The sequence below is a fragment of the Leptonychotes weddellii genome, chromosome 6 (assembly GCF_054177405.1).
Source record: "Leptonychotes weddellii isolate Sample4059 chromosome 6, ASM5417740v2, whole genome shotgun sequence".
NCBI lineage: Eukaryota > Metazoa > Chordata > Mammalia > Carnivora > Phocidae > Leptonychotes > Leptonychotes weddellii.
In genome coordinates, this window is record NC_138374.1 from 92843709 (window position 1) to 92859367 (window position 15659).

General features: G+C 36.6%; 1 protein-coding gene across 6 annotated transcripts in view; it reads right to left on the minus strand.

The window, feature by feature from the left end:
- The window catches only part of COP1 (COP1 E3 ubiquitin ligase), a 240103-nt gene that overhangs the window by 87311 nt on the left and 137133 nt on the right, over nucleotides 1–15659 (minus strand). For all 6 annotated transcript variants that reach the window (XM_081824647.1, XM_031025015.2, XM_081824646.1 and 3 more), the window contains 3 exons: nucleotides 5810–5953; nucleotides 3129–3237; nucleotides 2619–2700 (listed from right to left, as the gene is read on the minus strand). In XM_081824647.1, coding sequence (XP_081680773.1) covers nucleotides 2619–2700; nucleotides 3129–3237; nucleotides 5810–5953 — 335 coding nt within the window. The remainder of the gene's footprint in view (nucleotides 1–2618; nucleotides 2701–3128; nucleotides 3238–5809; nucleotides 5954–15659) is intronic.

Here is a 15659-nt window from a genome sequence, read left to right on the forward strand (position 1 = left end):
GAAAGATACAGACTACCAAAGCTCACTCAAGAAGAAATAGATGAATAGTCCTAAGTTTACTAAAGAAATTAAATTCTTATGTCACTGGTTAAAAGGCACACCATAGAGAATACAGTCAATGGTACTGTAATAGCATTGTATGGTGACAGGAGCTACCCTTGTGATGAGCACAATATAACATAGAGAGTTGCTGAATCACTATGTTGTACACCTGAAACAAATATAACATGGTATGTCAACTACACTTCAATTAAAAAAATAATAAAATAAATTCTTAATTAAAACCTTCACACAAAGAAAACTCAAGGCTCAGAAAGCTTCAATCACAAGTTATAACAAAGATTTATAAACAAAACAACAATTCTAAACGATCACTTCCATCTATACCCCCTAAAACAAGACAAATCATTTTATGAGGCCAGCATTATCCTGATATGAAAGCCACAAAAAGATATTACAAGAACGGAAAAATAAAAGCCAATACTCCTCATGAATATAGATGCAAAAATCCCTTAAAAAAAATAAATTAGCAAATCAAACATGGCAATACAGAAAAGAGATAATACATCATGGCTAAGATGGGGTTTTGTCCTGGGAATATAAGGCTACTTCAAGATATGAAAATAGATCATGATAACAAACAAACAAAAAACCAGTATAATCATTTCAACAGATACAGAAAAATCATGATAAAATTCAACATCCATTCATGATAAATATTCTTGGCAAACAAGGAATAAGAGATTTCCTTAACCTGACAAAAACATGTCCAATGAAAGTCTCAATCTAATAATATCATATTAATGACAAAAGACTACAAGCATTCCCCATAAGATCAGGACAAGGCAAGGATGTTTGCCATCAACAGTCCTACACACCACCATTCTGCAAATTCTTGCAAGTACAATAAAGCAAGGAAAAAAAGAAGAAGAAGAAAGAAAAGCACACATATTGGAAACAAGGAAGTATTAGCGGCAGAAAGCAGAAATGTGACTGCAAAGGGCTGGCAAAGGGGAAATGAGAAGCTACGTTTAATGGGTACAATTTCAGTTTGGTGATATGAAAAAAGTTCTATGGACTGATGGTAGTGAAGACTGCACAACAATGTGAATGTACTTAATGCCACGGAACAGTACACTCAAAATAGTTAAAATAATTAATTTTATGTTATGTGATCTTAATATAATTTAACATGAATAAATAACTCTAAAAATCCCTTTCTACTTCTTCCTTCTTAAATTGTTTCGAATGGCTTCTATTTTCCAGAGGAAGACTATGACCAGTTACCACCTTTGAATAAATATTAATCTTCAGTACAAAAATACAAGTATTCAACTCAATAAAAGCTATCCCCATTATACTATGAAAAAGAACATTTAACATGCAAATATCGACTGTCATACGATGGTCTAAATAATTTAGAAATGCAAGGATAATTTCTTAAAACAATCAAGAAGAAAGGTATTCCAATCTATATATACTATGGGTAAACAACTTGCTACTTTTTGATCTTTTGGGGGAAACTCCAGTCATGTTCATTTCCCACTTACAGAATATCATTATGAAATAAACTTTTCAACACTAGAGCTATCTTTGCCTATCTAATCACTAGTCTGGAGATTACATGTAGAAAAGAATGGCAAAAAAATTAAGGCCGTTAACTATAAGGTAACAGAAATCTGTTAACAGGGCTTTATAAATCTAATGGTGAGAAGAACCAGGTGAAACAAAATAGTAAGGATAACTGAAAAACATGAATAGTAAAGAGGGATACATAAGAAAAAACAGAAGAGGGGCGCCTGGGTGGCTCAGTCGTTAAGCGTCTGCCTTCAGCTCAGGTCATGATCCCAGGGTCCTGGGATTGAGCCCCACATCAACTCCCTGCTCAGCGGGAAGCCTGCTTCTCCCTCTCCCACTCCCCCTGCTTGTGTTCCCTCTCTTGCTGTGTCTCTCTCTGTCAAATAAATAAATAAAATCTTTAAAAAGAAAAAAAGAAAAAAGAAAAGAGGTCAATTAAATTGGCAGAAAAAGATGCAGAATTTTTCTCTGAAATATGATAAACTTCATTAAAAGATTTTAGTATACACTAGAAATTGAATATATATATTTTTAAATATTTTATTTATTTATTTCACAGAGAGAGACACAGCAAGAGAGGGAACACAAGCAGGGGTGTGGGAGAAGGAGAAGCAGGCTTCCCGCTGAGCAGGGAGCCGGATGCGGGGCTCGATCCCAGGACCCTGGGATCATGACCTGAGCTGAAGGCAGATGCCTAACGACTGAGCCACCCAGGTGCTCCGAAATTGAATATAATTTAAGACAGAGATCTGTCTAAATATTTCAGCAAAAAAAGTTTACTTGATGTTATATATAAAGGAATTGGTTATAAAAATGTCACCACCTGACATGAATCTGGAAAACATTATTATAATGAAGATGTAGTATATTCATTTTTCTTTCACTCCAAAAGAGATATAGATTGTTGTACTTAGATTATTTTTAGAATAATAATCACAAAGGATTGTTACGATTTTTAATAAATATCTGCATCTCTGCTAGTAAAAGGATTAAGTTGGGGGTAAGGGAGTGAGGGAAAGTAGAAGAGATTCAAATAGTACCTTTTGCATCATCAGAACCTGACGCCAAGAGTTTAGGATCCATCAAATTAAAGTCAACACTCCAACACCTTTTCTCATGCTCCTGGATACAAAAGGAAGACAAAGTAGTCTCAGACAGAATATAGATCTTAAAATAAAGAAAGCAAAAAACTTGATACCAATTTATTGCTCTGGTGAGAGGGAAAGAGAACAGGCCATGAAAACAAATGACATGCGAAGTAATTCCCAAACTTTTTATATATACATATTTTATTGCTTTTGGAAATTCATTTGACACATTCTACAAAAGCAAAACAAGTCTGAAGCGATGCTCCAGAAAAGCATTATTTCCTATTACAGAGGGATAAAAAATGCTTGTGGCTTTAAATGTATAATTAAAAGCATTTTTTGCGATTATATAGGTATAAAAATGCTAAATAGTGGCTTAAAATTTGTAATTATAAATTATAAATTTATAACTATAACTATAAAGTAAAAATGTGTTTCTAAATAGCTAGTATCCTTATTTACCTGATAGACCTTTGACCTCTGTCCTGTAAATCCATCCCATAGGATGACAGTGCCTTCATAATCACTGCTGGCTAACAGATTCTTATGGTAACTACTCCAACTGATACAGCTGAAAGAAAGAAATATAGTTAAACCTTACTTTATGTAAAAATAAATAACAATCAATACAAAAATTTTATGTGTACAGAAGGATTAGAACCCTTTTGAAATGGTCTACATAGCTTCATAATCAATCTGCTCACAACACAGCTAGGAAGAAATATATCAAATAACTCCCAAGTTTTTCTACTGAGTCACCAAGTAACGACCCTTACCACTATTCACTCTGACCACTAGCCAAAAGATGGATAGGAGCCACCACTGGCCATCTTTCATACATGAGGAGAGCATATCTATGAGTGAAAACAGAGGCCAACAGGGCACAAAGCATGCAATAGCACAATGATAGAGACCTAATCAAATTGTGTAGACCCCTGGATCAAGATGTGTTGAATCATATAAGCTAATAAACTAATTTGAATTGGGTGTTTGTATTTACATACAAAAAAAAAATCTTAACTAGAGGCGCCTGGGTGGCTCAGTCGTTAAGTGTCTGCCTTTGGCTCAGGTCATGATCCCAGAGTCCTGGGATCAAGCCCTGCATCAGCTCCCTGCTCAGCGGGAAGCCTGCTTCTCCCTCTCCCACTCCCCCTGCTTGTGTTCCCTCTCTCGCTGTGTCTCTCTCTGTCAAATAAATAAATAAAATCTTAAAAAAAAAAAAATCTTAACTAATATAAGCTTATGACTGAATATAACAGTTAGAATGAAAGCTTTTAACATTTTATGGTTTCAGCTATTCTCAAGTGCTCCAAAACTGAGAATGCAACATCTAAAAATGTATGCTTTTGGTAAAGACACATATGTGAATCATGTATTAAAACTAATGTATATTAAGGAAAAAAGCCACTTAGAAAGCAATTAACCTAGATTACTTCAAAGCACATGAAAACAATAAAGTCTTTTACTCTCTACTGGTTACATTCTTGCTAAATTTCAGAGACTATAAGAGTTCGTTTGCATGTTTACATATATTTACTGGATTTCTGTGAGAAGTTATACAGTCAAAGGAGCTAAATTTTGGAGTTAGATAGACCTGAGCTCAAATTCCACATCTGGCACTTAATAGCTGTGATTTTGGGTAATTTAGGTCACTTTCACAACTGCTGTGCTCCAAATTGGCTTTAGGCATTCTTACACATGATCCTCTCAGTCCTAAACCCATAGCTTCCAGCCCTGAACAGCTTCTTCCATTTACTCCAACATGCCATAAACTATTGCCGTATTTTCACATTTGTCAAGACAGAAAAGGCAAACTCCCTAATCCACATGGTCATTTCAGTAACATTTACTATGAATCCTGATAATGGCCAAGTATCATGCTAAGTGCATTGCGTGGATTTATTTAAAGTATAATCCTATGAAGAGGTGCCTGGATGCCTCAGACTTTAACAGGACAGGATTCCAAACAGACTGCATTAGAACCAAACTATGTATGTCATTCACTCAGGTAAAAAAGATTATAAGAATAACCAAAAAATGTTCGGGGCGCCTGGGTGGCTCAGTTGGTTAAGCGACTGCCTTCGGCTCAGGTCATGATCCTGGAGTCCCGGGATCAAGTCCCATATCGGGCTCCTTGCTCGGCAGGGGGTCTGCTTCTCCCTCTGACCCTCTCCCCCCTCATGTGCTCTCTCTCTCTCATTCTCTCTCTCAAATAAATAAATAAAAAATCTTAAAAATTAAAAAAAAAAGAATAACCAAAAAATGTTCAAAGTTCTAAATAAATTTATTATTAGATGATTTCCTTGTGTCATTCCATTTTCAGCCAGTGCCAATGAGAATAGCTTAGGAAGCTTGTTTTAAAAATGCAGATTCTAAGATTCCCCTGAGATTTGGGGGAGGCAGATCTGAAGTAATTCCCACTTTCTGCATTTTTAACAGTGTTTCAGATTTGAAAAGCACTCATTATGAACTTTAACCCTTACTATATGAAACTTAAATATTAGGCCCTCTATGAAAAGCAGCAGAATGTTCTTATAAAAAGAATTCTTAAAACTATAAACAATTAGGGCGCCTGGGTGGCTCAGTTGGTTGGGCAACTGCCTTCGGCTCAGGTCATGATCCTGGAGTCCCGGGATCGAGTCCCGCATCGGGCTCCCTGCTCGGCGGGGAGTCTGCTTCTCCCTCTGACCCTCCCCCCTCTCATGCTCTCTCTATCTCATTCTCTCTCTCAAGTAAATAAATAAAATCTTTAAAAAAAAAAAAACTATAAATAATTATAAAATTTGGAGACATGCACATACTAGGGAAAAAATTCCTGACTTTCAGACACTATTAATAGCCTATAGTAATCCTTTATTCAACACACCATGGAAGCCAATTACAACAACAATTTTTATTTGATTAAGTGAAACAAAGAGAAGACTTTCATTTGTCAAATAGAAAGACAATGACTACTAACCCCCCCAGAGAAAAAGCAATGAATATCTATAAGACAGATTATAAAGTATCCTTTGTATACAATTAGTGTTTACCATGAATGAATAAGGAGTCTCACAGAACGGTAAAATAACAAATTCATATGAATCATAGATATTAAAGGTTATACACACATTGTATCATGTCCAAAAAAATAATCTAAGTACCTGATTTTGGAATTGCAGGTCATTTCATTTTCAGGGTAATGAATATCCACCGCATCCTGAATGACTGTGCCATATTCATAGACTTTAATTTTCTTTGTAACCCCAGCAATTGCAAAATAGTCACAATCCCGGTCAAATTCAATACTATGGAAGAAAGTGTATATTTGGTCAGTAAGACTATTTGACTATCCCTGTGACATTTACAGTGCCAACATTTCAGAGGTTTTTTTCTATTTCTAAAGTCATTATGTCTATAATAAGAGATCTACTTGAAATGCCCTCAAACTATACTAGGCTCTGTATCCAGATAAAGTCATTATCAAGACATATCAAATTACAGGTGGTAGAGAACTGTGCATAGCTACAGAATTCTGCTTATAGTTATTTTGTTCCTCGAAACTTGACATGTTTTTCCATTCAACTTTAGTAACCATATTACAACCTCCCCAACTGTAAAGGCTAACAAGTTAAATTATAAAAGTAGCAAGGAAAGATTTAATGGTTTAATATATTAAAAAATATGTCAAAAGAGAATTACCAAATAATCTTTTCATAAATTCTATTTCCCTTTTACCATTTTGTGAGGATGACAGAATTTCACAGTACTTAGTGTTATTTTAATAAATAAATTAGTACACAAACTGAATTACTGAATAAAAAAAGGGTGATGACAAAGGTATAAAATACATATAAAAATGGAATAATTAATTTATCATTATGTTTTCCCAAACACATTTCTAACCTCCCAAAGATGATATGACTTATGAACCCCCAGTACAGAATCCTTATGCCACAAAAAGGGAAAAACTAAAAACCTCCCTTTTATAGAGTTACTTAGGGAATTCACCCCTCTCTTACTGACTTCTTATACAAGTTCCAAAATAAGACACTTCAAAGCAAAGCAGACTTTATTCACCTTTATAGAACTTAACTTGGAACCTCAACAAAGTTGTTATATAACAGCAAGAAATTTAAGTAACCTAATGGAAGAGTGAAATGAATCACCACACACATTATTTCTCAATGAGTTAAGCATCTTTTCTAGAAGCTTAGCCATAAGGCTAGAGAATACATAAGAATTCTCACTGATCTATAATTAATTACACAATAACAGCTAACATTCACTGACCACTAAGCATAACCTCTGCATATATTAACTCATTTAATTCCCATAACAACCCTATGAGATAGGTATTATCTTTATCCATATTTTACACATGAGAAAACCGAGGATTAGAGGTAAAGCAATTTCCCTAGTTAGTCAGCTTGTAAGTCGCTAAAGATGATATGCTAGTACTCTGCATAAATCAAGCATCCACTAACTGCATATAAATACCTACATGGCTTACTTTTCTTTCTGGGTTACCTGTGATATCCTTTTATAGAAAGTTAATTATTAGTTAATAATTTAAAAGCTTGCTAAGCTAATGATGACATAAAAGAAATAGGTACACAGGAAGAATATTTTGCATAAAAACACACTGAGATGGTCACTTTTCATTATAGCTTTAAATTCTTCCTTAATTTTATAACATTTAAAATAATTTCATTAAATGTCATTGACTATAGCACAAATCAGTAAATACTCCCTCCAATAACACAGGACTATGTGGCAATGCAATGGATTTATTTGTACAATAACTGTAACTGAACTGCTGACTCAGCTTCTGCCCTATGGTCTAATGCAGCATAACTATATTGATCACAACTATTTATCTATCATGATTCAATTTATACCCATAGCCTAATGCCACTGAAGGAGAAATATTACTGTGTCTGGCAAAGAATAGTTATCAGAACTGAAATCCTATCCTTAACTTAGGAGGTCTGGGCATGGCTGAGACTTCAAGGAAGAACTAGTTAAATTATCCCTAAATACTTTTACTCCACCTGCAAACATACATGGCTAATAAATCGACAGTGTTCTGGTGTTGTACAAGTAAAAGTTAATAGGCCATTTCCAACCTCTCAGGTTTTAAGAAAAAAGAAGTTTAAACACTAGCTTATTAAAACAACAGCCCAAGACAATGCAGGGAGAAAATTACCATATAAATAAAAACTGTCAAAAGAATTGATTTGATGATGTAAATAAGTCAGTAGGTTTATTATTTCTTCTGTTGCTACCCTGTTATTCAAGATAGCTCTCTTTTTTCAACAAAGGTTATTATTTAGCTGCATTAGCTCATTCTTAACTCATACTAAAAATTAACCTTTTAGGGGCACCTGGGTGGTGCAGTTGGTTAAAGCATCTGACTTTTGGTCATGATCTCAGTCATGAGATCAAGCCCTGCATCAGGCTCTGCACTCAGTGGGGAGTCTGCTTGAGACTCTCTCTCCCATTCATTCTCTCTCTCTCAAATAAATAAAACTTTTGAAAAACTTAACTTTTTCTTTTGACTTCATTATTTTTTTTATTATGTTCTGGTTATGTTTTCTTCTTAAATACTGGGGTATCAAGGATCTATACAGTATCCTTTTTTAATATTCTGGGATATTTATGTTTTTTATAATTTAAAAACTGTAAAATTCTAATAAAAACACTAACCAAAAAGTTTAAGAATAATATTTCTAGTAAATTTTGGTAAAAAGGGAGATAAACAGCTGCCTTTTTTTTTTTTAAAGATTTTATTTATTTATTTGAGACAGAGAGAATGAGAGAGAGAGCGAGCACATGAGAGGGGGGAGGGTCAGAGGGAGAAGCAGGCTCCCCGCCGAGCAGGGAGCCCGATGCGGGACTCGATCCAGGGACTCCAGGATCATGACCTGAGCCGAAGGCAGTCGCTTAACCAACTGAGCCACCCAGGCGCCCAAACAGCTGCCTTTTAAAAAAAAAAATCAAGTACTTCCACACATCACTAAGACTCAGGATTTAACTCAAATTAACAGTGTAGTTTTTAGGTATAGAGAGTTTTTCAGAGCTACTCCCAAAACGGATGGCCTCTTATTTCACAATACAATATTTTCGCTGCTTTAATTATGGAATCTGATAACACAAACAAAAATAATTCAACAGTGACTAGTTAAGCTGAAACAAAAGCAAAATGAAAAGTAAACAAATTCAAACATACCCACTTGTGCAATTAAGTTTAAAAAAATTTGTAGTATGTTTTCTTTGTTATACAAAATTCATTTCTGCTATCCACTATCACCAGTAATTCTTGTTTTTTTTCAAATTTTATTTATTTATTTGAGAGAAAGATCACGAGCAGGGGGGAGGGGTGAAGGGAGAAGCAGACTCCCTGCCGAGCAGGGAGCCTCAACGTGAGACTCGATCCCAGGACCCGGAGATCACAACCTGAGCCAAAGGCAGACACTTAACCACCTCAGCCACCCAGGAACCCACCAGTAATTCTTTTTTTTTTTTTTTTTACGATTTTATTTATTTATTTGAGAGAGAGAGAGATAGCGAGAGCAAGAACACAAGCAGAGGCAGTGGAAGAGGGAGAAGCAGGCTTCCTGTCGAGCAGGGAGCCCATTATGGAGCCTCGACGTGGGACTCGATCCCAGGACCCTGGGATCATGACCCGAGCCGAAGGCAGACACTTAACAGCTGAGCCACCCAAGTGCCCCCCACCAATAATTCCCCCACCAATAATTCTTAAAGTGGTTTATGACAGTTTATTGCGATGATAAATTCAGTTTCACAGAATTTTTTATAATTTCAAAATACACAAACATTTGCTTTGAAAAATAATATTAATGCGGTCTCATTTTAAAACATGGAAATAAACTGCATTTTTCTCTCACACTTGAAATGTTTCAACTGTTTTTAAAAAGTGAACATAATAAAAAAATAAAAAGGCAAAAAAAAAGTGATTTATTTAAACAGTTCTAAAAGGTTAATTCAGCTGTAGGAAACTGGCTATAGTCTTTGTCAAAAGGGCCATCGGTCAAGTGATTAAGCATCAAGGCAAAAGACCACACAAGACAGGTGGTTAACTTATCCCTCTAGTACAGTGTGGCCTGAGGCAATGCAAAGATGGCAATAACCCAACAAGGGAATCAGTGCTCCCACTGTGTCATACTGGTTTTGCAATTACAAAACAAGTATTAGCAAAGTGGATTCATATCCCTTAACACTAGAATCCTACTTATAAAAAGAACATGTAAAGGGAACACAGTTGTTAGAGGTCTAATTCATCACCAAGATAGTGTGCCTCAAAAGACAGAGGCTGCTATAATTTCAAGGAAACAATGAAATTGGACATTTTAATAAAAAGAAACAGGCAGATCAAACACAGGTAAAGTAAATATGAATTGATGTTATTCAACTGACTTTCTCCAAAATCAATCAAGAGTAATAGCTAAACCTTCCATAACATATATAATACAATGTATAAAGCATTGTGTTAAGCACTCACATAAAATATATTTACTCTTCAAATCTCCATTGTATAGATAAGGAAACTAAGTTATAATGATGTTAAGTAATTTGCCCAAACTTCACTAGATAATTCAAATTCAAGCAATGTGGTTCCAGAGTCTATGCTCTCAATCACTAAGCAAAACTCCCATTTGGGGGCACCTGGTTGACTCAGTCAGTTAAGCGTCTGACTCTTGGGGTGCCTGGGTGGCTCAGTCGTTAAGCGGCTGCCTTCGGCTTAGGTCATGATCCCAGGGTCCTGGGATCGAGCCCCACATCAGGCTCCCTGCTCTGCGGGAAGCCTGCTTCTCCCTCTCCCACTCCCCCTGCTTCTGTTCCTGCTCTCACTATCTCTCTGTGAAATAAATAAACAAAATCTTAAAAAAAAAAAAAAAAAGCATCTGACTCTTGATTTCAGCTCAGGTCATAATCTCAGGATCCTGGGATTCAGCCCCGTGTCATGCTCTGTGCTCAGTGAGGAGTCTACTTGAGGATTCTCTCCTCCCTCTGCCCCTTCCCCCCCTCAGATAAATGGATCTTAAAAAAAAAAAAAAAAAGCCACTCCCATTTTAATGAGAATGAAAGGACTGGTCTTCAAAGAACATATACAAAGTAAACAACACAGAATAATTATACATACTATATTATATATATGATAGTAATAATATAATAATTCACCCTACACAACAAGTTAAACATAGGCAGATAAAAAGAGCAAGATAGCCTCAGAGGGTTTATAATTACTGGGAAAGATTATAATACAATATAAAAAGATGCCAAATGATAGGAACAGAAGATGCTACAGAAATTCAAGAGTCACTGATTACTGAGGCCTACTGGAAGAAAGTGGATGATGCATGAATATTCTCAGCCATCAAATATCCAGTATGCCTGTTACCTGCCAAACGCTGACCTAGCTAATGGATGGAAAATAAGATGTTAAAAAGCCAGAACACAACATTTGAGAAATTCACAGAAATATGAATTAGGCATGCATTAACACTAACCTGGGCTATTGCAACAGCTTCTTTACCAAGTCCGCTACTCCTAACTTTCCTCCTTTCTAATCTATTTGAAGGACTGATAAAAAGGTAAATTTTCAAAAACACAGCTCTGTTCACATAATTCTGCTCATTTACCACGATGTAAAATCCATACTCCAACTATTACTGAAGATCCACCACAACATGGCCTGAATCTTTTCTTAAAACTTTTTTTAGGGCGCCTGAGTGGCTCAGTTGGTTAAGCGACTGCCTTCGGCTCAGGTCATGATCCTGGAGTCCCTGGATCGAGTCCCGCATTGGGCTCCCTGCTCGGCAGGGAGTCTGCTTCTCCCTCTGACCCTCCCCCACCATGTGCTCTCTCTCATTCCCTCTCTCAAATAAATAAAATCTTCAAAGAAAAAAAAATCTTTTTCTAAAAAAAATATGTATATAGGCAATGGTTCAAAAAGTGCAGAGAAAAACAAGTCTTCCTTCCAATCTTGCCAAATAAGCACCCAACTGCCCTCCCCGGAAGCAACCCATAATTTCAGCTTATGCATCCTACTAGCATTACCCTGGGCATAAACAAGCATCTATGTATTCATATTCTTTTATTTAATTAAACACATGGGATGAAATCATACATATTGATTTACACCTTCCCCCCTCCACAGTATCTTGACAATCATTTCATATTAGTACATATTAGGACTACCTCATTTTTTCCCAATGGTTGTACAGAATTCAAACATATGGATGTATCATAAATTATTTAATCAGTTTACTAATGAGAAACATTTACTTTCTAATCTTTCACTGTTCAACAATGCTGCAATAAAATATCTTTCTATGTGTGTCCTCCTCCTTTCACATATGCAAGAGTATCATTAAATATAGAATATGAAGTGCTCGGTCAAAAATCACATGCATTTTAATACATTTAATTTTAAATTCAACATCACTATCTTCAAGTGGCGCCCTTAACACTGCCTAGTTTCATGGTAAATTTCCCTTGTACACAGACTCTTCTGTTTGGGTAAAGACAGGTACACAATTTCTTCATTCTTCTCCAATTTCCCCCATTTCCTTCCTCATTATCACTCTCAGCAGATTATTTTGCTGGTTTAGCAAAAATATAAAAATAAGAAAATAATTTCCAAAGGCTCCCACCACCACACTTTCCATTTACCAGAATACATATTCTGATATACTCTGCCACCTCCCTTGTCACTCTGAGGAAGGATCAAAGCTCCTGTATCTGACTAATGCATCTACTTGTGCATTAGATCTCATTTTTGCTTGCCTAATCCAGGATTGCTTCCTCAATTCTCCTTCTCTCTCCTCTATTATTAATTTTTCCATTCTCCTAGATCTTTCCCATAAGTCTTTCAACATGTTTTCTTCAAGTAAAACACAAACAAAACAAAGTATCTCTTAAAATCCTCATTCCATTTTAGCTACCACCCTATTTCTTTCCTTTCGGATAGCAGACCTGTTGCAAAAAACTTGTCCATACTCACTGGCTTCAATTCTTCTCCTCCCATTCGCTTTAACCCAATGGAACCAAGTTTTCATCTTCAACACTGGAAATGCTCTATCAATGTCAACACTGACCTTCAGGTTGCTAAATCTAATAGTCAACTCTGAATTGTTATCTTACTTGAATTTCAGCAATAGCTGACTTAGAGGATAGCTCCCTCCTCGACAGAGATGATTCTTCTCGTACCTCACTAGCAGCTCCATCACAGTATAGACTGTTTCTTCCTTCTCCTACCTCCACTTCCACATTCAAGTATCCTCCAGTACACGTATCCTCATGCTTCATCTTTTTATCTATGAGGACTTCTCTCGGGATCTCATTTAGTCTTGTGACTTTAAACCTATACACTGATGATGATCAAATGTTTATTTCACATACCAGGCCTCTCTCTTATTGGTTCATACCTATCTTGACAGCTCCAATTTTAATCTAACAGGTATCTTAATCTGTCCTAAATTGAGTTTCTGAATTCCCCACCAAACATCTTCCTCATTTTATTAACTAACCCCATCCCTTGTATTAATTAACTTTAACAGCAACTCTTTCAGCTCAACCTGGAAAATGTTAACAGAAACTAACCACTTCTCAATAGCTCACTGCCGCCCCTCTCATTCAAGCTACCATTATCTCATGTCTGTATTAGAATAGGCTCCATACTGATACCCTGCTTCCATACTTGACCCTTATAGTCCATTTTTAAACAAGTCAAATCATCATTATTTTGGTTCAAAATCTTTTAAAGGCTTCCTACTCAACTTCATGAAAAAGGCAAAGTGATTACAAAATGTATGGGATTTGCCTCCTTCACACGCCACCCCTGCTCCCCCTTCCTCCAGCTACACTGGCATGGCAAACCTAGAAAATTTCAAACCTACTCCTACCTCAGGGGCCAATGTAACTGATAGTCCCCGAACCTACAACTGTTCTTCTCTCAAACATGCATGGCATATTCCCTCACTTTCTTCAGGTATTGACTCAAATGACAGCTCTCACTAAGGCCATTTGTCTAATCTGTTTCAAACTGCAGCTCTCCACTCTCTACCAGCTGCCTCCCTGCGTTATCTCCCTCTGCTTTACTTTTTTCTATAAGATTTTTTAAACTTCTATCCTGTATTTTCTTCTAATACTTAACAAGTTCCATTTTTTTTCCCATCCAGATAGTCATTCCATCTGGAATTTATTTTAAAATATGACAGCAGAGGGATGCCTGGGTGGCTCAGCCGGTTAAGTGTCTGCCTTCAGCTCAGGCCATGATCTTGGGGTCCTGGAACTGGGGCCCACGTCGGGCTCCCTGCTCAGTGGGGAGTCTGCTTCTTCCTCTCCCTCTGCCCCTCCACCTGCTTGTGTGTGCTCTCTCTCAAATAAATATTTTAAAAATAATAAAACAGCAGTTATAAATTTCTATTTTTCCAGACCATTACCTAGTTGCCCCATTTAATGAATAATTTTTTCTCGTTTATTAGAAATGCAATGTATAGAATATATACTAACTTCTTACAAGAATTTGAAATGAGGGGTGCCTAGGTGGCTCAGTCGGTTAAGCAGCTGCCTTCAGCTCGGGTCATGACCCCAGGGTCCTGGGATCGAGCCCCATGCCAGGCTCCAGCCCCACGTCAGGCTCCAGCCCCACGTCGGGCTCCCTGCTCAGCGGGGAGCCTGCTTCTCCCTCTCCCTCTGCCTGCTGCTCTACTTGTGCTCTCTACCTTTCTGTCAAATAAAGAAATAAAATCTTAAAAAAAAGAATTTGAAATGACTGTAGACATTATCCGTTCTTTACTTGTACCAAAGTTTTAATTACTGATTCATCATAACATGTTGTGACAACTTGTAGGAATGAGTGCTCTTTCATTAATTTTTTCTTGAGAATTTGCCTACGTATCTTGCAACTAAATTCTTTAGTGTAGCACCATCTTATTTCCAAAAACAAACAAAATGTATCCTGATAGTATTTTTTTTACAATCATGTCAAATTTATACATTAATTAAAGGAAAAGTGAATTCTTCTGATGCTTAGTCTTTCCCTCTAGGCTTATGTTAGGTTTTTATTCAAATTTTCTTTGTTTCTTCGGCAGTATTTTACAATTCTTTTAGATTCCCCCATATTTCCAGTTAGGTTTATTACTCTCTGTTTGACAACTTTCCTTATTTTTCCCAATCTAACTGTCCTGAGTAGATTTTTTGGTATCTTCTAGAATCAGTTCAAATCATTTACATTTCCTAGAAAATAATCTCTTTCATCCAAGATCCCAAGTTTATTTGCAATAAATATGAGCAAAGTAGTTTACTCTTATATTTTTTCTACCAGTGTACCTGTAATTATTTCCTCACTTTCATATCCTATTCTACAAACTTGCAGTTTCTCCTAGTTGTACTTGCATCTTTTTTTTTTTTTAAGATTTTATTTATTTATTTGACAGATAGACAGCTAGAGACGGAACACAAGCAGGGGGAGTGGGAAAGGGAGAAGCAGGCTTCCTGCCGAGCAGGGAGCCCAATGCAGGGCTCGATCCCAGGACCCTGGGATCATGACCTGAGCTGAAGGCAGACGCCTAATGACTGAGCCACCCAGGCGCCCCATACTTGCATCTTTTGTTTTAAAAAGCTCAATAACTGAGTAATTCTGCTTTTAATAATTCATTCTTTTTTCACATTTATACCTTATTTTCTTTTACTTTATTTAGGTTTATTTTCTTCTTTTTCTAACTTACTCAGTTGGGTGTTTAAGTCATTTTCTTTTTTTTTTTTTTTTAAAGATTTTATTTATTTATTTGAGACAAAGAGAATGAGAGACAGAGAGCATGAGAGGGAGGAGGGTCAGAGGGAGAAGCAGACTCCCTCCCGAGCAGGGAGCCCGATGCGGGACTCGATCCCAGGACTCCAGGATCATGACCTGAGCCGAAGGCAGTCGCTTAATCAACTGAGCCACCCAGGCGCCCATGTTTAAGTCATTTTCATACCTTCCTC